Raw genomic sequence first — 23949 nt, forward strand, 5'->3', positions numbered from 1 at the left:
CAGGAAGAAGAATGGGTTAGGAGAGATGGTGCATGATATTTCAACATTTTATATAGAAATCTCAAAGCAGTAACAAAACAACAAAAAGTCACTTTTCTCAGACAAAATATGTAAACCACTCTAGGTGGTGCTTCGGAGCCCTGCCCTCCTAGAGACTGCAGTCCTCAAAGTCATCCAGATCCTGACCCTCAGCAAGACACGCGACAATCACTGATGTAAAACGTCACCCAGGCCTAGTGGCACAGCTGAGCTGTGACAGACTCCAGAATTTCCTGTGCAACTTTGATTAGTGTCACTCAGAAAGGATGGAGTTGAAATGGACAAATAGACCCTCAAATGTAGTTAAGTGGATGAAGAGGCAGTTGTTGGAGGAGCAAGTGCAGGGATCTGACCCTGTCCATTAGAACCCTTTGATACGCAAAGCAGGTTTTTTTTGTTTTGTTTTGTTTTGTTTTGTTTTTGAGACAGAGTCTTGCTCTGTTGCCCAGGCTGGAGTGCAGTGGTGCAATCTCAGCTCACTGCAACCTCCATCTCCTGGGTTCAAGCAGTTCTCTGCCTCAGCCTCTCAAGTAGCTGGGATTACAGGTGCCCACCACCACATCCCGCAAATTTTTGGATTTTTAGTACAGACGGGGTTTCACCATCTTGACCAGGCTGGTGTTGAACTCCTGACCTTGTGATCTACTTGCCTCGGCCTCTCAAAGTGCCGGGATTACAGATGTGAGCCACCACCCCCTGGCCCGCCCAGCATGTTTGCAGCAAGATGCAAGGGAGTGAGTGCACGAAGGGGCTGATTAAATTGGGCACTCCTGCAGGAGGTTAGGTGATTGTGGGCTTGACCACCATGTGCTAGTGTGCTAGAACAAGAATGGATTTGTTGTCCTAGAAACAAGTAAATAAACAAAAGTGCAAATATTTATTATCATTTAAAAAAATAGTAGAATTACTGACGAATTACTTGAAGAGATGTTGGCATGAAAACTGGTTGTGGATTGTAGGGCACATGAGAGCTTGGCTGTGCTTTTACTATTTTTATTGTTTTCTTCTCGCATGGTGAACCCAGGGCGTCACACCGTGCCCCACACAGACACAATGGGAGTTCAGCATAAAAGGCAAGGCTAGAAAATTTTCAGGTATTAGAGAGCTCGGTGGGTTGCTTACAATCCAATACATAGGTTCTATAACTCTGAATACTCTTCCAACTATTTGAAATAGAAGCACTGGGTGGAGTATTCATTATAGCCAGCAAAAAGAAACCAAGAAGCAGTAGAGTATACCTCAAAACCAATTATTGGCAATTCTGGCAGTCACAAATGAGATTGATACATGCGGACATAAAAATAAAGATGACAAGGCATGGTGAGTGATCCTGCCTCACCCCTGCCACTGAGAACTCCCTGTTAGGTCTCCAATTTCTCTGAGTTCCTTAAGAACAGCAAGAGATTCTCATTTTTATATTATGCCTCCTGGTGTTCATGCTACCAATTTTTCTTTTAAACACTGTACTTACAAAACATGACCTGTGTGCAAACTTCACCCAGAAGGTAGGCAGCTAATTGCCACTGTACTTTAGATATCACCACTGATTTCAGGAATGTAAACTGTCACACGTAACGCCATGCTCAGAACTAGCACTCACCTGCGTAGACATTAGATCAAGCCTAGGAGAGCTCTTTTTCATTTTGCAAAACATGTGTTGATAGGTAAGGACATGTCCCTGACCTCCAAATGTTACTGTTCAATACTGTAATTATATAAGACTTCCTAGCACATCCCCTCACCCCCCAATTACGACTGCTCGCATATTCACTCAGTGTTTCCTTCCCTTCTTTGTTTATACACTCATTTCCCTCTGGTCACTGAAACTCAACAGACCATAGAATTGCTGTCCTGCTCCAAGACCAATGCATTTACCATTCACCATTCACCATGAGTTGAATGGCTTCTCTTTAGTGCCAGGCACATTGTCTTATTCTTTGGCATTTATAAGGACTTTCAGTTAATTTACAAATACTTTCCATGGATCATCTCAGCTGGTCTCGCAGTAGCCCTGAGAACTGAGCAGAGTAATTATTTTCCTAGCTGCTGGACAGACAGGTAAAGAGACAGACACTGAGAGGCCAGACCTCACCTCAGACCACGTGGCAGGAGAGTTACCACTCACCTGATTCCGTGTGGCTTGAGAGCTATGAAGCCAGAGTAGCACTCGGGTCACGGCAGGGCGGAGCCCCTCACCTAAACTCACACAGTCTTTGCCTGTGGAACACGGGGTGTCCCTGCAAGGGTGTGATACTAAATTAAGCCTTGGACTGGATGCATGAAATCCATTTAACTCTCAGATTCTCTTTGTCTACAACCATCCTATCATTTTATGGCATATGGAGCGTTTTATCAAATGCTGTAAAAATATTGTCAGGCTGGGCGTGGTGGCTCAAGCCTGTAATCCCAGCACTTTGGGAGGCCGAGATGGGTGGATCATGAGGTCATGAGATCGAGACCATCCTGGCTAACATGGTGAAACCCCGTCTCTACTGAAAAATACAAAAAACTAGCCAGGCGAGGTGGCAGGCGCCTGTAGTCCCAGCTACTCGGAAGGCTGAGGCAGGAGAATGGCATAAACCCGGGAGGCGGAGCTTGCAGTGAGCTGAGATCCGGCCACTGCACTCCAGCCTGGGCGACAGAGCAAGACTCTGTCTCAAAAAAAAAAAAAAAAAAAGTCTACTTTTAAAAAAGCAATTTCCATCGTACACATTTGTACCTCTCACCTGTTATAAAACCTCATATTAGATGTGACATGTTATAAACAGTAGTTTCAGGTGGCATGGGCCTGGAAATTCTTTCCCATCAAACTTACTTGTGTGAAGTTCTACTGGGGATCAGTCACCATTTGTACCAGGAATTAAAGTTTATGAAAGACATGAGAAAGGTTGGTAGCAGTTTTCTGAGTCTGAGCTTGGCTCTAATAAAGCTGTGCTTTCCTTTCTATCCCTCTTTTTACCTCATCCTTTCCGGAAACAGTCTTATATAACACCTGCCAGCTTCCCCACAGCACAGCTCTGAATTTATTTCCCAGCATTGTACAGGGCTGGTTTTCCCCTTGCATATCCCAGATTCATCTCCATGATACTTGCTCTATCTGAAATATCTCTCCTTCCTTCTTCCTTCTTTATTCCTTTCTACTCTCTTCTCCCCCCTCCTCTCCTTTCCTTCCTCATTTCCCTTACCTCCTCATTTCCCATTCTTCTTATAAATTTGCCACGTTCTTTTCCATATTCCCGGACTCTAAACCTTTTTAAATAATTTCTTCTAATTTGAAATACAAGCTCAAAGCAATAAGGTGAGCACAGTATTTTTGTAGCCCATGTGAACGCTGTTCTGCTTTACAGATTAGAATGACCTAATGCTATCACCTTGAAATCTATGTCTTGCTTACAGACCCCCGTTACAGTAGAAAAACTAATACATCTATATGAGATTCTTGATTGTTGGATATTCAATTTGCTACCTGATTGATTAGACAGATATAATAGTATGTGTTTAGCCACGCAGCTTTCAAGTGACTCGACAGAAAAGGAGGAGTTTCTATGCATCTACTGTTTGAAGTTAGCAATCACTCCCACTTTCATTTTTTTTTAACTTCTGATCAGTTCATTTATGAGGATATTGGGAGAATCCCAAGATATGAGTTCAACTCTAACATGAAAAGGATGCTAAGGATAGGGGCTGCAGGAAGAATGGAGAAGCAGACATGTTTGCATACTTCAATCATGGATTGTGGCTTACTGGATTTCCAAGTGACTCTCCAGCTAGGATGGCCACAGCCAGCTGTGCGTGTCCAGGCTGCCGGCTCTGGTAACCCGGCCTGTCTTCCCTTGCAGTGTGGCACCATGGACCAGGGCCTGTACGTGAACCTGACCGAGAGAAATCTGCAGGATGCTCAGAAGTTCATTCTGATGCATGAGGTGGTGCAGCCGGTGACCACAGTGCCCTCCTTCATGGAGGACAATAGCCGCTTTTCCCACGTGGCCGTCGACGTGGTGCAGGGCAGAGAAGCACTCGTCCACATCATCTATTTGGCCACAGGTAGGAGATCTGCCCTCCTCTGAGGGGTTTTCTACCGTCTTCTGATTTTGTGTTTTAGATTTAGATTCTAAACATGCAATTTCAATTTCAAGCTTTACGTCTGCTGTCTCTTTCTGCAACCAGCAAAACCCATGATGCTCACTTATCTTCCTCAGCCTCTGTGCCTCTCTTTGGAAATCTCAATTTATTTTCACTACATTAGTCATAACTTTAATTGGAAAGACAATGGCTTGTTTCTTTGCTATTATTCTTCACATATTCATAAAATAAGTCTTTTCTTGGCAAGACCATTTGAATTTGGATAATTTAAGACAAAGGTATGCTTTGTTGGAAGACATTGCTGGGTGAAATATTATCTTGGGATTGTCATGGTGATTTCTCATTTGTTCAAAAACAGTGCCTTCAGCAAAATATTTGCGTGGATGGTGGTGCATGGCAGTGTTCAAAGAATATGTTTTGGGGCATAAATAATGGAACATTTACAGCAAATATAGGCAGCGATACTTTCGAATTACAAATAACAATTAGATCTCTTCAGTTTCCAAAGAAACTAGAGTGTAGAAGGCATGTTCCATGTCAGTTTATTACACAGGTGGCTCTGAGTGTGTGAGGCCAGCCTTAGGGACCTGGCTCAGCTCTGTGGACTTGTCCCTCTCTTTCCTGCCTTCAGGTCCCCAGACAGAGCCATCTCACGGTGGAGTCTGCCTCTCCCCATTCTTTGTCCAGTGTTCTGTATAATTGTCCTTTCTCATGGAGCACAATTACTGTTTTTGTTGCTGACAATAATATATTTTTTTGTTGAAAGAACTTCTCAATTCCAAATTACATATTTACCACGTATTTACCAGTTAGTTGTTTTTTTGTTTTTTCCATGAAGTTGCTACTATGTACTGAATCTTTACTATTTGTGGAGTTCATTTGAAGCACTGGGAAGTAAACTGGTGAACACACAGGCATCACCTGCCCTACTGGACCTTATGTTCTAGTGGGGACAGCAGATACTAAACAGACCGGTCAGTAAGACACCAGGGAGGTGATGGCGAGCAGACACAGCAGACATGCAGAGAGGGCTGTGGCCCCGGGTGCCCAGCAAGCTCCTGCATTTGCTTGTCAGCATCAGTCTCCACTAGGAGGTGATGATGAAGCTGAGCAAGGACTGAGCAGGTGGGGCCAGCCCTGCACCCATAAGGGAAACAATCAATGAGCCAGATGTGGGACTGGCCGGTGGCAGGCAATGCCACTGAGTGGTCAGGTAAGGACAGATGTGACCACTGAGTGGGCAGATGGAGGCCACAGCTACCTCTCAGGGCCAGTTTGTGGGAAGAGGAAGAAGTGGAGAGGAGGAGGAGCACTGGCTGAAGTCAGATGGAACTAGCTGCTTAGGGCATCTTTTCTAGAAGCTTTTCAGGGAAGGGAAGTGGAGGATTGATGAGGTGTCTGGAGGGGATGGGAGGAAAAGGAAAAGTTTTTGTTGATTTTCGTTTGTTTTAAGAGAAAAGAAGGAATTACCATTGCACTGTCTTCTCGTTTATGAGACTGCAGACGGGATTGTTTCTGGAATGAAATATTTATAGAAATCTCAAAAAATAGATCTGGGCACGGTGGCTCACACCTGTAATCCCAGCACTTTGGGAGGCCAAAACAGAAGGATCACTTTAGGCTAAAAGGTTGAGACCCGCATGGGCAACATAGTGGCACTGCATATCTACAAACATTTTTAAAATTAGGCAGGTATGGTGGTGCACACCTGCAGTCCCAGCTACTCTGGGGGTGATTTGGGAGGATTGCTTGAGCCTAGGAATTTGAGGCTGCAATGAGCTGGGATTGCACCATTGTACTCCAGCCTGGGCAGCAGAGTAAGATGCTGTCTCAAAAAGGGTGGAAAAAATGAAGGCTCAAGACCTTCAACAAAGAGGCAGCCTGAGCTGAGCTTCCTTCTCTGCATCCCTGTCCTGTCACTTCAGTCTGCAGAAAAGCAGATGGAATAGAAGGCATCCCAGCAGGAGCAAAAGGACATGTGCCACAAAGTTACTTTGCTTGGAAAAAAAGGGAGAGCAGTGTAAATAAAGTAAGTACCCAGAGTTGAAATGATGAAAGAGACAAAACGAGATGAAAAGGAAGTTCACAGAGATGAGGGAATAAATAGAAGATCAAAATGATGCTCTATTCTACTACAAGAGTAATAATTAAACTAGTAACTTCATGGAAACAAAAACACACCTAAAGCTTAGACAGAGAGTAAATGTTTTCAGTGATTAAGGTGGAACACGTAGAAATAAAAGATAAGGTTTTAAATATGAAGAACCCACAAAGATCGTGGAACACACAGAGTGATTGGTGTCTTTGAACGAAAGAACGCTGTCTGTGGAGCTAAAAACTTGTGTCCAAAGACACTATCGAAGAAAACTACCCTAAATAGAGGAAGAATTGAGTCTGCAGATTGCAAAACATACTGTATTTGCGCAATATTAATTCAGAATAAATGAACACTAGCCACGTAAGTTTTTGATTTCCAAGAATACAGAAATAATTATTTAGGTATTGAGGGGGAAAAAAAAGTAACCAAAAATGAAAAAAAGTCACATGATCTCAGGATAGTCTGTAGCTGTATAAATCTGTGAAACATGGTTATACAAAATTCTGAGAGAAAGAAAGTGTGAATTGAGCATATTAGACTCACCCAGGAATAAAAAAAAGGCAGACACTCTCAAAAATGAAAATCTCGAGGAATAGAAAACCAAAAATCTCTTTTACAAACACAAAATAAGACTAATTCGGGGCTAAATTCAGCCAAATGATGTGAGAAGGTTTGAGAAAGAAAGGAAAACCAAAATAGGGGAACCCTCAATACCAGATTTCAGGTAGAACAATATATGCACACATTAGAGGAAAATAAATGCGACTCAAGAATGTTATTCTAGGGTAATCTTTCCATCAAAAATAAAGGTACATGGAAAATTTAGGGATAATGTATCTGTGATTCCTACTTCAAAAGCAGAAAACCTTGGCTGCTAGCCAAAGAAGCCAATCAGAACGAAAACCTCAGGAAAGGCATTGTGGAAAGAGGGTGAGTGAGGTGTTGGGGACCCATTTTACTACCTGAGGAAGAAGCAATAAGGTGTCACCTGAACCAAGACTCTGGGGTGCAGTGGAGCATAAGGAGCTCAGATAACAGAGAAGGACAGCTGATTGGTCAGGTCGTCAGTTCAACAGCAGGTTCTTTCAGCCTTACTTGACCCTGATCCCTCAGCCATATGCTCTGCTTCAGCTACCACCATGGCTGACAGATTCCCACGCAGGACCAGGAGGTTCTTCCAGGTGATGCTGAGCAGCTGGTGGTCAGGCGTCTGTGGCGCTCTTGCTACACCTGGGCTTGGATGAGATCCCACGCTTCTAGGAGTGGGATATGGCTTCTCAAGCAGGTGCTGGAGGAGCTGGTAGCTGCACCTCAGAAGTGCAGGAGGATGAACTCTCCGTGAAGCAAGCCTCACCCACAGGGATGTGGGGCATGAGCAAAATGCAACTGGTGAATTCCCCTTCCATTTTCACCTCCAGGTGACTGTCCAAGGGCAGGCTCCTCATGTAGCCAAGCAGATGTCTCTTTCTGTTTCATCATAAGGAAGAGCCCCTTGGTAACAAATCATGTAGCATCACTCCCTGCTCTTTCCTGCTCCATATTCCTTTCCCTCACCACACAGCCCTGGGATTGCACCCCCAATAATGCATTAGCACCGAATCCTTGAATCCTTTGCTCTGTTTTCTAGGCAACCACAGTAAGGGATCCAACAATGCCTGGAGTTCATTCAACCCTGTAGAGTTTCAGGGCTCCAGATGCAGACAGGGATAGCTAATATGTGCCTTCTAGCTATGTTTAAAATTTCAGATTTTAATCTAAGCATAATTATAATTACTGAAAGTTCTGTAAAGAAAAGAAGTTACATGATATGAGGCATGTTTTCAAAGATTACTATCTATAAATCCTGGAGAATGAATCAGAGGGTAACAAAAAGGGTAGAAGGAGGGTAAAATTTGGGGTAAAATTTCTTTCTATACTAACAGTACTGTATTGCTACAGGATCTGCCATTGTATAAAAATAAGCAGGCATTCTAGATGTCATTGCACTGTAATTGAGGGAGGGAGAATAGGCTGGGGTCAAGGCTATTGAAGTCATCAAGGTGGCCTAGGAGGAGGTGAGCATGGCAGGCTCAGCCTGAAGATAGGCAGGTGTCACCCTCAAGGAAGCAAACATTACTTCTTAGGGGAACAAAAAAATCTTATTTTTGTTCAAACAGACATGCACTATACAAGCAAATATACAGTACAGAATATCTGTAGTAAAATTTCATGGGTGAGGGGACAATCAGGAAAAACATGTGAGAAGTCTTCTTGTAGGAGTGGTAATGGAATACCTATCAGTTTGAGAAATGCTGCTCTTGGTTAATTTCTTGAAGAGAAGCTGACAGATGCAGCAGGTGTTTTGGAGGTGTGGGAGAATGGGTGCAATTAAGAATGACTTCTGGCCGGGCGCGGTGGCTAATGCCTATAATCCCAGCACTTTGGGAGGCCGAGACTGGCGGATCACGAGGTCAGGAGATGGAGCCATCCTGGCTAATATGGTGAAACCCCGTCTCTACTAAAAAATACAAAAAATTATCTGGGCATAGTGGCGGGCGCCTGTAGTCCCAGCTACTCGGGAGGCTGAGGCAGGAGAATGGCGGGAACCCGGGAAGCAGAGCTTGCAGTGAGCCAAGATCGCGCCACTGCACTCCAGCCTGGGTGACAGAGCGAGACTTCGTCTCAAAAAAAAAAAAAAAAAAAAGAAAAAAAGAAAAAAAGAAAAGAATGACTCCTGATGTTTTTGGTTTGGACAGTTGATACTTGTGGTGTCCTTTCCTGAAAAGAAGACACTGGAGTTTTTGTGCCAAAATTCACAGGAGAGGGTTCAGCAATGGACAGGATAGACAGACACCCCGATCTCAGGAAGCCTATATTTTGGAGGGGGCCAGAAGCAATAAAACAAGCAGTTACATTAAATGTTAAATAGGAGAAAATGAAACAGGAAGATGGGATGGGGGAGGCAGGGCTTTCAGTGTTAAGAAGAAACGTGCAATGTGAGGAGAGAAACTTTCCATTAAAGTTGGAAGTTGTGCTGTTTTTCATGGGAAGTTGGGGTGGAGGGAGATTGGGGCGAGTTGAGGAAATCTATACCCATCTAGACAACTTCTTAATAGATGAGTGACTCTAAGGCTGGGAGTGAGGTGGGGCAGGGGGTTGGGGGAGACAGCAGAATGGAGGACCATAGGGGATTGGTAAGGGCACTTTACCTGTGGGTGTCAGCAGCCAGTTCTGCACCTGTCATGGGGAAATGCACCTGCAAATGTTTCTAGTCTCCCCTCTCCATCTCCACGTGCTCACTATCACATCCCTTCCGGACCTCAGAACAGAGTGTTTCTATCCGTCCCATCCCCAATCTTCTGAGATGCAGACATAGAACCTGGGCTGAGAAGCCAAGCAGAAGGAGAGGACTTGGCTGAGGGGCTGAGTTAGGCCCCAAAATAAAGCACCAAAGAGAACCAAGAGAGGGTGTGAGCTGGGGAAGGAGGCGTGACCGTGTGTGTGTGTTTGGTGGGGTGCCGGGGGTCTGCCAATTGAGAAAAACCAGCCCCCGGACAGGTGAGAAAGGCAACAACAGAAGAGTTTCTAAGGGCAACACCTGAAATCCATGCCGTTCAGTGCTTTTGAAAGGTATTGATACCAAGTAAAGATGGAATTCCACCTGTAAGGACTTTGGAGTTTTGGCACATGCAATTTTGACTGTTTTCAGTACAGGTTAGATCCCGTGAACCTATGAATCTGGCTTTTAAAAGTTTACTACTGCCAATGGACAGCATCTCACTGAGGAGGAAGAATGAGGGAGTAAGAAAGAGGGGTCCCGAAGTGGGGGAGGTTCTGAGGTGCACAAGGGATGGGGGCAGGGGTCAGAATAACCCCAGGGAAAAAAGAAGAGATGCTCTGATGTACCTGGGGGCCCGAGACTCACGCCTGTCACCTTCACTTAGCTTTGCCCTGAGCACCAGGGAGGAAATGTAACCAGGGACCTCCCCCTTTCCTGCTCTTCCCTTCCAAACTCATTTTAAGTACAGAAGAGTGCCTTTTTATGGTTGCTTTCTACGAATCATTTTTAAAGTCAGGAGATCAATATGACTTCCCAAATGAACTTGTAGAAAAGACAAAGAAACAATGTTCTATATACTCTAGAAGTTTCTTCTGTAAGAGTGACAGTGGCCAACTAACTCGGCAAATGGGGAAATTCTAACTTTCTTAACTCCCTTCATTTTTTTTTTTGTTTTTAGCATCTAATGTCCAAGGCTTTCAAGTCCCTATCTAAAAAAAGTAAGGCGAGGCTGAGTGAGGAACAGACCTTGACATTCCCTTTGAACAACATATATAAGACTTTAGAGACCACAAGGATATCCATCTGGGTACGAAAAATTAAGTTAATACATTTACAGTTGCCACCACTCCTAAGAATTATCTCACTCAATGTTTCTAAGCAATTTGCAACTATCTAAGTGTCAGGAACAAGTATTAACTTGTGAAAAATTATGTTGGATTTTTTTTTTAACATTCACTTCAAATTCTGTCCTTCTCACCAGAAATTATAAATCCAAACCGAGTCTGGACTTGCATTACGTGTGCTTCTTTATGTAAGGGGCTCCCATCAACTGAAGGGGGTACATTGTAGAGTCTGAGTACTTATTTGGTAAAATTTAATGAATTTTTTATTTATTGATGGAATAATTACTGCACGTAATAGCAACTCAATTGCCTGGTGGTGTGGGTTAAACTGTGTTCCCAAAGAAGGTATGTTGAAATTCGTAACCCTTCAGTACCCTATTTGACCTTATTTGGAAACAGGGCCTTTGAGCATGTAATTAGTTACGTCGAGATGAAGTGATGCTGGAGTACAGGACCTCTAATCCAATATGCCTGGTGTGCTTGTGAGATGAGAAAAGAGGCAAGCCAGGAGAATGCCATGTGACAACATAGGCAGAGACTGGAGTGCACACATGCAAGCCAAGGAACACCCCAGAATGGACAACTGGCATCAGAAACTAGGATGAGTGAAGAATTCCACCCAGATTCTTAAGGAAGCATGGCTCTCCCGATACCTTGATTTCAGACTTCCAGCATCCAGAACTGTGAGACAATACATTTCTGCTGCCTTAAACCCACCAGAATTGTGGTACTTTCTTGCAGCAGCCCTAGGTTACTAATGTACCTGTGTAGACTTTGCCACACTGCATCTGCTCTTACAGTCACATTTAAAGAGTAGCCTGACTTTCTCCTGCTGCCTGACGCTGTTCAGTATCCCGAACTCCATGAACACAATTAGCTCTTTAGTATGAGTTTGTGTTAGGCCCAATTAAAATGAAAATATACTGTTGAATATAATTTAATATATGCCCAACCACCTAAAATGCTATAACAACAACTAATTGTTTTGTTTGATTAAACGTGGGAGCATTAGTTCTTGTATTTTAATGTGTTTCGCTTTTAAACATGTTTTCCGAATATTTTTAGTAGCTGATGCCTGGTCTCCCAACCACAAAATTATATGAAGTTATAAGCTATGAATTAGTCAATTTCCCAATATGTTCTAAATAGGATGCAACCAACTCCATCTTCATGGAGCAATTTTCCTGTTCTCTTCGTGGTCTCCTGCTTCCTCTCCACCTCGCTTTGCTTTGGACCTACCTGAAGCAGATGATCTTCCTCTCGGGTTTCACATGATTAGTATTGATTGAAAGTTGCCCTCGGTAGTAAAGATTGTGGTCTGTGGACAGAAAATACATAAGTAAATAAAATTGGTTTTCCTTACCTCTTTTTATACAGATCCTACCTGATACAAATTTTTGCTATAACTCCTTTCAGTTTAATGGCAGTGGCTAGGAGATGAAGCACAGTGGACTCCTTTTCCCAATCCTGCTGTCCTCCTGCTTATACAAAAACCCAGTTAAAGTAGTATTGTTCTGTCTGAGATGATGGTATTATATAACTACAAGGATTTTTTATAATCTTGTTTCAATGCCCCAGGTTTTCTTATTTTTGCTAAGTCTAGTCTCTACTTCTACAGAGGGACATTTGAAACATTTTCTACATCAAAGCTTCACGAGACAAGTCTAATGTAGAACACAAGTTACTGGAGTATATAATGTAGATATATGCTTAGGAATTTTTAACAGCTATTTACCCTGGAAAATTCAGTTATGAGAAGACCCACTTGACTGTTAATTTGATGATGAATCGGCCAGTGTTTTTACAAAGGACTTTTCTAGTTAATGGTGAGCACATAGATCTTTATAGGTACTAACAGCTTTCAATTAAATGGCTCCTCCATCTTCACCCATTTTATTTGTTGTGGTAAAATGTATTTTACAATCATTACCAACACTTTTTAACTATTATCCATACAGAATGCTGGCATGTCTTAAAAGAGAGCTTATCTGGCTGGCGCAGTGGCTCACGCCTGTAATCCTAACACTTAGGAGGCCGAGGCAGGCGGATCACAAGATCAGGAGTTCAAGACCAGTCTAGCAAACATGGTGAAGCCCTGTCTCTACTAAAAATATAAAAATTAGCCAGGTGTGGAGGTGCGTACCTGTAATCCCAACTACTCAGGAAGCTGAGGTAGGAGAATCACTTGAGCCGGGGAGATGGAGGTTGCAGTGGCCCAAGGATGCACCATTGCACTCCAGCCTAGGTTACAAAGCTAGGCTCCATCTCAAAAAGAAAAAAAAAAAAAGCGAATCCATTTTTTCCACCACTCTGGAGCTCACTTTGGTAAGATCCAAGTGTGCAAGCTGAATATAGTTGAAAGTGTTTCCTGTGTTCAATATAGTCTGATGAGAATATTTTTAAACAAATATTTAAAAGAGCAGATTCTGCTGGTGATTTAACTTGGATAATGAGGTTCTCGGTAGTTTTTTAAAAATTATTTTCTCCGTAATGAGCATTTACCAAATAAATTTTTTTTTCAGGAATAAATCCATGTTCTGTCACCGTGAGACATCAATTTTGTTAGTTTTGAATGAGGCAGGCTGAAGGTTTCAATTTATCTGATTTGTTGTCATGTAAATTCCAATTTATTTTAAGTTTTGCCAAGGTGTTTATGGATACCAGAGATAGAACTAAAATTATACTGATAAATATGTAAAAATTAAGTCTTCGCAAGCCAATCCATTTCATCTGTTGGATGGTGATTCTTGACATGAGTCCCTGTGTGCCCATTTCCAATATCCTCATGCTTAATTTTAGAGTTCTACCAGGGTGCTAAGGCTGAATTCAAAATCAAAATCCACGTAACCTTAGTAACCCGTGAGATGCAGCATGTCTTTTAGGGTCACCTGACAGCAGCCCAGGCCTGCATCACCTAGGAATGTCCTGGGATGCCCAAGATTGGGAAGAGACCATGGAGATGAGCCTTGGCGGCTTCTCAGGACCTGCGTGGGTCTCACCATGGTTGTGAACAAAGACAAACAATTCAATCTTCAACGAAGACCAGGTCAAAGCACTGACTTCAGAAAATGCATATTGACAGAAGATACATGTATATTTACACCAGAATGAAGCCCTCCGAATGTTCAGATGAGGCTGTATCAGGAACACAACCTGCCCTCATAGAACCTCAGGCATATTGAGATAGAGTCAACATCACTGGTTCCCATAGTTTTGTCCTACAGCTGCAATTAAAAGAACATCTTAAATGACTCCATCATTTAAAGCGCTCATCTTGTCCTCTGCCTTCATTTTCTGTAACTTGCACCCTGAACTCAGTTCTATAGGGTAACCAGGTTCCCAAGAGACTTCGGCAGCCTATAACTGCCCCAGTTTTCTAGTTTCTAAATGACTGTGCCTCTAGCCAAATAGGAAGAATTTAAGTGCTATCACTTCAATGAATCAACTGTGATCACTGCTGCTCCTACTCCTCTGAGTCTGTTGATGGGATTAATTCTGTTACATTGCTGGAGCAGTCCAATTACAGTGGCACCCACATGCTGGGTAAGCATGGTCTTTATTGTTGTCCCTACCTGATAAATCTATTCAAATTCTACCTAATTTCAATTAGGTTCTTTTGGCAGTGAGGAAATCCTTGGGTTATTTTAAGCAATGGGGTATGTTTTAAGGATACATGTTTTTGCTGCCCCATCAGTGGTCACCCATCTGTGCATTCCTTAACTCACATTCCTGAGAGGGAGAGTCTGACCGGACTACCACATCACCATTATCCTGCATGTGCCACATGCTACAGGCTAGGCCCCTGCTGAGGCTGCTGGTCAACTGGCAGAGTGGGCATCCTTGGGTGAGGGACCCACCTCTGACACCATCAGCTTTGGAAACAGGAACTAGGCCACCTATGCCAGAACTGGAGCCCCTTTTTTCAACAAGAGCAGGACAGCTAACCTCAGAGGGGACCCTGGGCCTCACACACAGTTCAATAAGGTGTTAAATAGGGTATTCAGAGGAGGTGTTATTCTTGTATTGTTGTACAACATATTATCATATTCTTAGCAATTTTAAGCATCACACTTATTAGCTCACAATTTCCATGGGTCAGGACCCCAGGCGCTGCTTAGCTGGGTCCTCTGTTCAGGATTTCACTAGGCTGCAATCAGGATGCCAGCTAGGGATGCAGTCTCATCTGAAGGCTTGACTAGCGAGGAGTCAGCTTCCAAGCTTATTCAGTTAATTAACAAAGTTTATTTCCTCATGGTGTTGACAGAGGGCCCTAGGTTTTTCCTGGCTATTGGCGGAGTTTACTTTCACATCCTAAGACCACCTGCAGCTTTCCGCCCATATCCTTCTTCAATGTGGCCACTGACTCTATGCAACCGGCAAGGAGAGCCTCTCTTCTCAGAGAGGCCCTTTAGGGTTTTTCACCTGATTAACTCAGGCTCATCCAAGATGATCCAGCTCTTGATTAACTTAAAATTAACTTATTTGTAATCTGACTTTTATCTGCAGGATTCCTTCACTGTTGCCATGTCATGCGATCTAATCACAGGAGTGACACACCATCATATTCATAGGTCTGGTCAATATTCACCAGAGAGGACTACACAGAACATGAACACTAGGGGTTGGGAATGGTAGGGACTGTTTCAGGAATCTGCCTATGGTAGGAGGTCTATTAGATGCCCTCTATCTTACAGATACCACCTCTTAGTCTCACCCCCCAAAAACCCTCTAAATATATTTTAATTTTGGAAGTTTAAAATTAAATGTAAAATGGATTTCCTTGGAGCCAACAGCTAGGACTACAGTTACGAGGGCTCTTCCTATTTAAAGGGAGAAATTGTTCTTCCGGTTTGTGCTGCATGTGTAATTACATTGGTTATTTGCTCTACATCTAGTTATCCATACCTGGCTGAAGTGCTTCCACCCAGTGGAGTTATTTTCCATTTTCAAAAATGCTCCATGAGCAAATGTCTAAATGAAAAAGAAAAATTCTGGAATGTAGAAGAGAAGGACAAGAGGAAGATGCCATATAGTGTATGGCATTCAAAGGGTAATTTCCTACTAACCGAAACCAAGTGAGCGAACACACGAAACCCTTACCTGTCAGCGTTAAATGTGTAAAGGCCACCGCCATCTCTGCTTGCACCCCTCTAGCCATCTCTGCACTTTCCTTCTTCCCTTTATTTGTACTGCCAATGGGATGTGTGTTCATTTTCTAACCGGAGGCATAAACATGTGCCTAACTGGAGGCAGAAATAGAGGCAGTGAGGTGACTGCATCTCTGTCCCAGAGTGTGCTGCGTCTCTGACACCCAGTTATTCAAGGACCACTGAGTGGATTTAAGGAATCCTGCAAGAAAAGAGTATCCACTGCTTGGGAGTAACTTGACCCTCCACAAACACATAGGAACCTGATGACCTTTGCAATTCCTGTGGAGATGCAGAGAGCAGAATTTCAGAACTCTACCACACCTCCACTTGCTGCTGAGTATTAGAAGAGTATATAAAATTGCTGTCACCTGGCCCACCACAGTCATTCTCTAAGCTGTGAAATCAGAAAACAAAATTCTTCTTAGAACCGTAAAATCTGGAATAATTTGATTCTGCTGTGATGTGTTAACAAATGGAATCTTTGCTCAGGGAGACCTCTCTGACTCCATGCTCAGATCACCACAGAGCTGTCGTCTCTTACCCCTTCAAAGGTCTGCAGAGTAAAGCTTCCTATTATGATGTAGTCTAACATGAAGGACACGGTAACAGAGACTTTCTGAAGGAGTGAGGTTGCTTGGGCTGTATTTACTGGTGCAAAGTGGAACCACAGCTAATCACAGAAGTCAAATTCCTTATAGGATTTTTTTTTTCTGCCTTGATTTTGAGTGTCTGATGTTTTTATTCTCGATCTAAGCACATCCTGTCATCCTTGTTAACTTGTATAGATGCCCCTGCCTGGCAATGATGACCAGCCATTACTAAACACATTTAGGCCTTAACCTCTGTAATTAAATTCTAAAACAGACAGCAGTGCATTCTGAAGGACATGGAAGGAATGGGTGCATCCTCCAATGCGAGATAAAATGGCGGTAACAATGGTGTTACAGACGAACTTTCCTCCAGGAGTTGTTACACAGCAGAGTGACTGGAAGAAAAGGTACCTAACCACATCTTTTCAAAAAAGCCTTTGCAGAAAAGATGAGGGTACCAAGATACCTTGAGGAACAGAAGGAAGATACTTCACATATCTGGGAGTAAGAGAGGGTTGGGAGTAGGAAGTAAGGTGCAACTGTCAATATCACAGTTCCCACCTGGAAGTCATTAGTGGAAACAAACACCTCAAATCTCCCAGCAAATTAACACTTAGAACATTTCCTTACACCAGGATGTCTGCAGTAAGCTGTAATTTACAGTGGTGCAATTACTGACAATGCCCAAGTCTAATGCATACTTGTCCCAGGCATGGGGAAAACAGTATTTGTCGCTTGCAGAGATGTCAACATCAGAATTACTTTCATTTTGGTTGTTTCAAAACAGCCTAAAAATCTGCTCCATTATTTATTGGTTTATAGTATTTTCATCTCTCTTTCCTTTTTGAAACCTAGAGAAGTCCAACACTATGTTTCTTAAGTGTGATATTTTCTGGTGTTTGAACAGAATTCTTACCAAAGGATGCTGTGGAGTTCCATAATGTTATGTTTTCATAATGTTAAGAAAGGAATGATGGTCTGAGCTGTGTCCCTAGGGGCAATGCTTTTCCTACACGATCCTGTCCTACTCATCAGATCCACATTTCCTCAGAGAAGCTGAGGACATGCAATGTGTTAATGAGACCTTGTTTGAAGAATCAAAGTAGCCTGTCATTAACCAGCCCTCTTGCAATGGTCCCAGTGCTTGTGTCCCTCCAGATTGAAGATAAGTTGAAACCTAATCCCCAATGTGAGGGTATCTGGAGGTGGAGCCTTTAGGAGGTGATTAGATCATGCGGATGGATTTCTCATGAATAGGATTAGTGCTCTAATAGAAGAGATCCCAAAGAGATCCCTCACCTCTTCCACCATGTGAGACACAGAAAGAAGGTGCCATCTCTGAGGAACTGGCTGTGACCAGACATCAAATCTGCAGGCACCCTGATCTTGGACCTCCCAGGCTTTAGAACTATGAGATATAAATCTCTGTTGTTGATAACCGCCCCCCCCCCCAATCTATGGTATTTTGTTATAGCACCCTGAATGGACTAAAGATGCTCCTAAAGTTGAGAATGTCTGAAGTTATAATTATGTAGCCAGTTATTCTAGACCAAAACAACAACAACAACAAAACAAACAAACAAAAAACAGTGTGAAGAAAACAACTTTCCCTGTTTGGAATTGTCTGACTCTAGTAAGTGCAAAGTAAATGCTGAATGAATGAGTTATTGGAAGGCAGCGAGCCATCTGTCCCTGTGTGCATTCATCCTTTCTTCAGGTCTTCACCAGCTCCATTTCATTATTTTGACTAATTCCAAAACAGGAACAATATGAAAACAGCAGTAAAGAGCTTTTGATTTTGTTTTCCCATTTAAGAACAATCAACACACGTTTCATAAGTTTCTGACCAAGAGAAACACTTATCACCAGATTCTGGATTTTGAAGGCTGTGAAAGCTCAGCTATGTTTGCAAGTTTTAAACCATTTTGAGATTAAAGCATTGTTTAGAAGGGCCTTTCTTGCTACCTACTTTTACTCTAACCACTGTGTTTCAACTGAATATAATGAATCTGGTTAAATACACAGTATGTTTCTTTGAGGAATTAAAATTTAGATAAAGGAAAGTTTGCTCAAGAAACTGAGGATGTCTTTCTTGTAACCAGAAAATATGTGTTAAGAATTGTTCTCATGTGTTACTAAAATATTGAGCGTTGTTGTCTGAAATTAGTAAAGAATCCTTTAAAGTGATCTTCAGTTATGCCAGGTGGAATTTGATTTCCACACCCCCAAAACAGTTTAGAGGTTTTTGTAGGCTTCAATTTTCGTGTATTTGTAACCGTGATAAAAATTTAGTAATTAATTTTTTGAATGCCCAAGTATGATTAAGGGATTTTAGTTAAAAAATTATTATTTTTAGTATTGAAGTGATCGCTAAGATTAATTACCAGGGTAGAAACTTCATTTAGGCCTTCAATGATATGATCATTTGATTAATTTTAAAAACCTGACCTTGTCCGTAACAGAAGAACACTGATTCATAGTGAAAAAATTAGTTTCAACCACAAATGCCTTGATTTGTCCTTGGTAAATTGTCTTTAAATGGCAATCTTCTCAAGGAGCTGCTGCTCTTTGAGTTAAACTATAATTTTCCTTCAATTAGAAATCATATTGATTACACAGTGTTGGCGTTTTTAATATCTCTAGGCAGCATTCATTTATCTGTGCATGGATTGGATAATAGCCAGGTGTCTGGGGCTTTATGGGGTTGCTGACCTGTGGTGATTCACCTGGCAGCTTGTCTTTGGAACCTTCCAGCACTTACGGCTGGAGTCGCTTAACCTGCACTTCTAGTTCCCTGGGATTCTGGAGTTTTTCCAGCCTGGAGTCTGGGCATGCCAGGAGCTCGGGGGCCCAGGGTCAGTGTTACCTCATTTTTGTCAGCTCTGAGCCTTTCATGCAGTTTGAGTGACCTGGCCTTTCACATCTCAAGTGAACAATTCTTTGCTCTTGTGTCTGAGCTTTGTCCTGCGTCCCAGGACATATCCCCATCTCAAAATCAGAGCCGTTCCTGTGCCCTGTGAGTTGGTGCCCGCTCCTTCCACCCCATCTCCAGGCACCGACCTCTTGTCCCCCGAGTCTTCTGACTCCTGCTGTCTAACTGGAACCCTTGCCACAGCCTGTGTGGTTGGTTGGAGGACAGATAGCTAGTGTTGGGACCAGACTGCCTCTCAGCCACCCACATCCCAGTGAGGGAAAGCAGTGAAATGGTTAAGACTCATAATTTTTCTGCTGCCCAGTAAGAACTGGGCTGGGATTCCTCATAGATCGTAAGTAAATCTGCACCCATGAAAAGATTTGGGGAGCCTCACCGGAGAGTCAGTGGAAGCCAGAGAGCGGAGGCCGTGGACTCTGCATCATTAGTGTGGGGTGTGTTTAGTGGATGACTCTTTCAGCTTGTCATTTCAACCGTGAGTCCCAATTTAAAACCATTTTTCTCTAAATCGACATTTAAGAAAGCATGTCACTCCTGCCCCTCAGATGCCAGCTGGGCCTTTCCTGCCCTCCAGATGTTTGCTGTTTGCTTTCATATTTCAGACTCTCAATTTCAAAGTCCACAGCCCTCCCCATCATTTGTGTTACCAATCCCTGGGTTATGTTCACCAAATCCTGGCAATGTTCAGGGTGAATGAATTTCTCTCACTGTCAAACACCAACCGAACCCCTTCCCTAGGTTGTGTTTTAAAAGAAAAAAAAAGGACAGAATTGTATGAGTTGAAAACATTATGGGAGGACCTGTGTTCACAAGGAAGGATTGATGGGGGTGCAGGCATCTTTTTCTATCTTTCTAGTTTTTCACTCTCACCCCTTTTCTTTCACTTTTTCTGTTTCTTTCAGGAGGATAGCAGAGGAATTCCAACCCCTCTCCCATATGAAGCCCCTTCTTCTCTCAGCTGTCTTGACCCAACCAATATGTAGGTCTTGGGGTGAGGAAGGAGGAGGGTGTAGGCTTCAGGTCAAACTCTGCACAGGGCACCACCCAAAGGATGGCTGGAAATTCCCCAGTAGGACTGTTGGTGAATGAAGGGATCTCTTGTATTATATACTTGTCTTAGTACTGGCTGCTATAAAAAACTGCTGTAGACTGGGTGGTTTAGAAACAACAGAAATGCCAGCACTTTGGGAGGCCGAGACAGGCGGATCACGAGGTCAGGAGATCAAGACCATCCTGGCTAATGCGGTGAAACCCCGTCTCTACAAAAAAATACAAAAAACTAGCTGGGTGAGGTGGCGGGCGCCTGTAGTCCCAGCTACTTGGGAGGCTGAAGCAGGAGAATGGCGTAAACCCGGGAGGCGGAGCTTGCAGTGAGCTGAGATCCGGCCACTGCACTCCAGCCTGGGTGACAGAGCCAGACTCCGTCTCAAAAAAAAAAAAAAAAAAAAAGAAACAACAGAAATGTATTTCTCATAGTGCTAGGGGATGAGAAGCCATGAAATCAGGATGCCAGCATGCTTGGGTTCTCATGAGGACCCTTTTCTGGTTTATAAGTAGCCACCTTCTCCCTGTGTCCTCACAGGGGAAAGAGACAAGTCAGGACCCTGAGACCTATTTTATGAGGGCACCAATCTCATTGATGAGGGCTCCACCTTCATGACCTAATCACTTCCCAAAGCCCGCCACCTCCAAATAACATTGCATTGGGAGTTAGGATTTCAACCTCTGAATCTGGGGGTGGTGGTGGGGGCACAAACATTCAGCCTATTTCAATATGCATGCTCTGTCTTTTATTTTTTAATGTAGAGTTAATCTATTTACATCTAAGAGTAGGTTCCTATAACATGTACAAATTGGGGAGTGGAGTATGGCACAAAGTGCTAGTGACATGCATGAGTATCTACTTCAAAGTAAATTCCCAAAAGTGAAGAACTGTATTGTGTATCCAAGTTTTACATTGATTTTTCATTCCACATTTCTTGCAAAGAAGTCATCCATGTTCATGCACACAACTGAGGTTCCTCCACCCTAGCAGGCTGGACATGGGAAGTAGGACACCGAAGCATCTGAAAGCCCTCAGAATGCACAGACGCTGTTCATACTTAGGCTAGAAAAAGGGAGGCATTGTTACTCCTGACTTGTTAATTCATATGCACCATTCACTGTGGCTCACGCCTCCCGGACAGAACACTGACAGGTGAAAATAATTCCCTGCAAGTAACACTTTCTCTCAGGTGAAGGAAATCAGTGGACATTGAGCCCAGTGTCCAAACATCAGAAAACCTTTGGAAGTTGATATTTTTGCAACAAGAGCAGCTAAGCTAGAATATGACCCAAATAAGCTCTTAATAAATATTCACCCAATGAGCAAATGAAATAATGAGTATTTGTGTCCTAGGGCAAATCGTTGGTAGTTCTGAGTCGGTAATTATCACGAGGGCAGTGTTATTTGAGTGGCCCACCACAGACCTGAGCAGCCTGGAGGCCCCTACTTGTCATGAAGCAGCTGAAGGAATAGTCAGTCCTGGTCAGAGGCCACACCGAAGCTGCTCTATGTGTAGAAGGTTGAGGAGAGTGGGAGAGCCTCTGGCTATGCCAGGGTTTTATTTGTTCAAGGGCAGATGGAAAACAATAGAAGAATGTCAGGTGAGCAAGCCCAGCCTGGCCGGGTGTGTCTTTTGCATTACATGAACATTACACAGTTCTGCTCCTAGAGGGAAAGTCCAGTTAGTAAGTACTAAACAAGGGTGCGACACAGTCAACTCAACATGTTTACATGCCGTGGCTATCATCCAACCATCTAAACAAAGCCAAACTCATTATATATGTATTACTCCATGACTAATAAACAAGCATGGAGAGAGGACACATTACTTACTCTGTGAGGTTCAAGATATAAGAGAAACTTAAGAGGTGATTATTAAGGGTTTTAAAAAAATACAAAGTGTATATATTTGAGGTCTGCAACTTGATTCAATATGCGAACACATTGTGAACTCATCATCACAGTCAAGCTAATTAACATACCCATCAGGTCACACAGTTACCTTTTTCTTTTTCTCTTTCTTTCTTTCTTTGTTTCTTTCTTTTTTGCTTGCTTGCTTGCTTTTTTCTTGTGGTAAGGACACCTAAAATCTACTCTCTTGGCAAATTTCAAGTGTACCATATAGCATTGTTAGCTCTAGTCTCCATGCTGTACATTAGACCCCCAGGATTTTTTCATCTTTTGTAACTCAAATGCTTCATCCTTAACTTTAAGAAGGTTCCAGTTTGGGCAGAGGGGCCTGAGTTTTGTGATGTCATTAAGGAATGACTCAAGTGTGTGTTAAATGTAACTCTTTGGGTAATGGTTAATGCACTAGGATTTTAGAACAAGGATGAGATTCATATATGAATAAAGTACTTAGAAAAGGATCAAGCCACAGCAACATGACCTGGAGGAACATTTAAGCCTTTGTTCCAGGTGCATTTGAGTCAAATATTCCCTCCACCTCTTGTAAGCTGGGTGCTGTCAGAAAATGATGTAGCCTCTGCGAACCTCAGATTTTGCATCTGTCAAGCAAGAATCACACTATTTATCACTCATTAAATTGGAAGCAGTGTCCATCCAGCCCCTGTCACTCACAGGTTGAAGGTAGCTTCCCTGCCCATTGGTTTTTCCTGTAGCAGTTTTAATATATGGAAAGAAGAGCTTCCGTGGTGGAGGGAGGCCCTTGGCCATGGCATCCTCCTCCCCCTCACCCACATGGTAACAATGACAAAGACACAGAAAGTGCTTCCGTTGATCTTGGCACCATGATTAGCACTTTACATAAGGGCTTCTGGAAGTTAAAGAATAGTCAAGACTCAAAGCTCCTTCATCAGTGACCTCCCTGTTGGCATCTGGTGATGTGGACTAAAAACAGTCCCTTACTGTTGGTCAAAGGATCATCCTAAATGCTTTGAGTTAGAGACACCTAGAATGTTTGTTAATGATTGACGATGGTCCTCAGGCCCATGCAGACCTCTCAAATCACGGTCTCAGGGGTTGCACCTGGAAGGTCCATCTCAGCCATCTCCCTGAGTACCTTCTCTAGTCATAAAGCTTGGGAACCACTCTGCTGTACTTAGGGCTCTTCTCCTGTCACAGTTTCCTTTTCAGATCCCCATCCCACGCCACCTCACTTCAGCTTCTCACCTCTTGGGCAACTTTCAGTGGAGTGGTCAGTGAGGGGGTGCATAGAAAGGTAGGAATGACCTGTGTGCTCCAGACACCTATAGAACTTTTTAACATGGTTATTCTGCTATTTCATGACAATAACCAGGAAAATTGAAAGACATATTTCCACCTTGAGCTTAAAGATTGACTTCTGAGGCATGATTCTAGGATTGTGAAATCCTCGTATGTTCATTCACTAAGCCTCAACTGACAGCCTACTGTATCCTGAGAGCATGAAGGTGTCATGAATAAGGATAAGCTCAGCACATCACACCAAGGAAAGCTTATGTCCCATAAAAGACAGACATTTATTATTTGGTTTGACTCAATGCACTGTCTTAGTTGAAGGAAGAATACGTTCTATGAACACACAGACTTTGGGAGCACTGAGCTGGGCTGGGAAGTGAGAAAAGGCCCCCGCTCCACCTGGAGCAGAGGCCTGGGAGCTGGCTCTTAGGGGATGGGGAGATGGCTGC

The 23949-nt window shown here is 43.1% G+C and overlaps 1 protein-coding gene across 3 annotated transcripts in view; it reads left to right on the top strand.

Moving 5' to 3' along the window:
• Positions 1-23949, top strand: part of SEMA5A (semaphorin 5A) — a 504887-nt gene that overhangs the window by 348974 nt on the left and 131964 nt on the right. For all 3 annotated transcript variants that reach the window (XM_073014841.1, XM_007961192.3, XM_007961194.3), the window contains exon 11: positions 3879-4083. In XM_073014841.1, coding sequence (XP_072870942.1) covers positions 3879-4083 — 205 coding nt within the window. The remainder of the gene's footprint in view (positions 1-3878; positions 4084-23949) is intronic.

This window comes from Chlorocebus sabaeus, chromosome 4 (genome assembly GCF_047675955.1).
Source record: "Chlorocebus sabaeus isolate Y175 chromosome 4, mChlSab1.0.hap1, whole genome shotgun sequence".
Classification (NCBI taxonomy): Eukaryota; Metazoa; Chordata; class Mammalia; order Primates; family Cercopithecidae; genus Chlorocebus; species Chlorocebus sabaeus.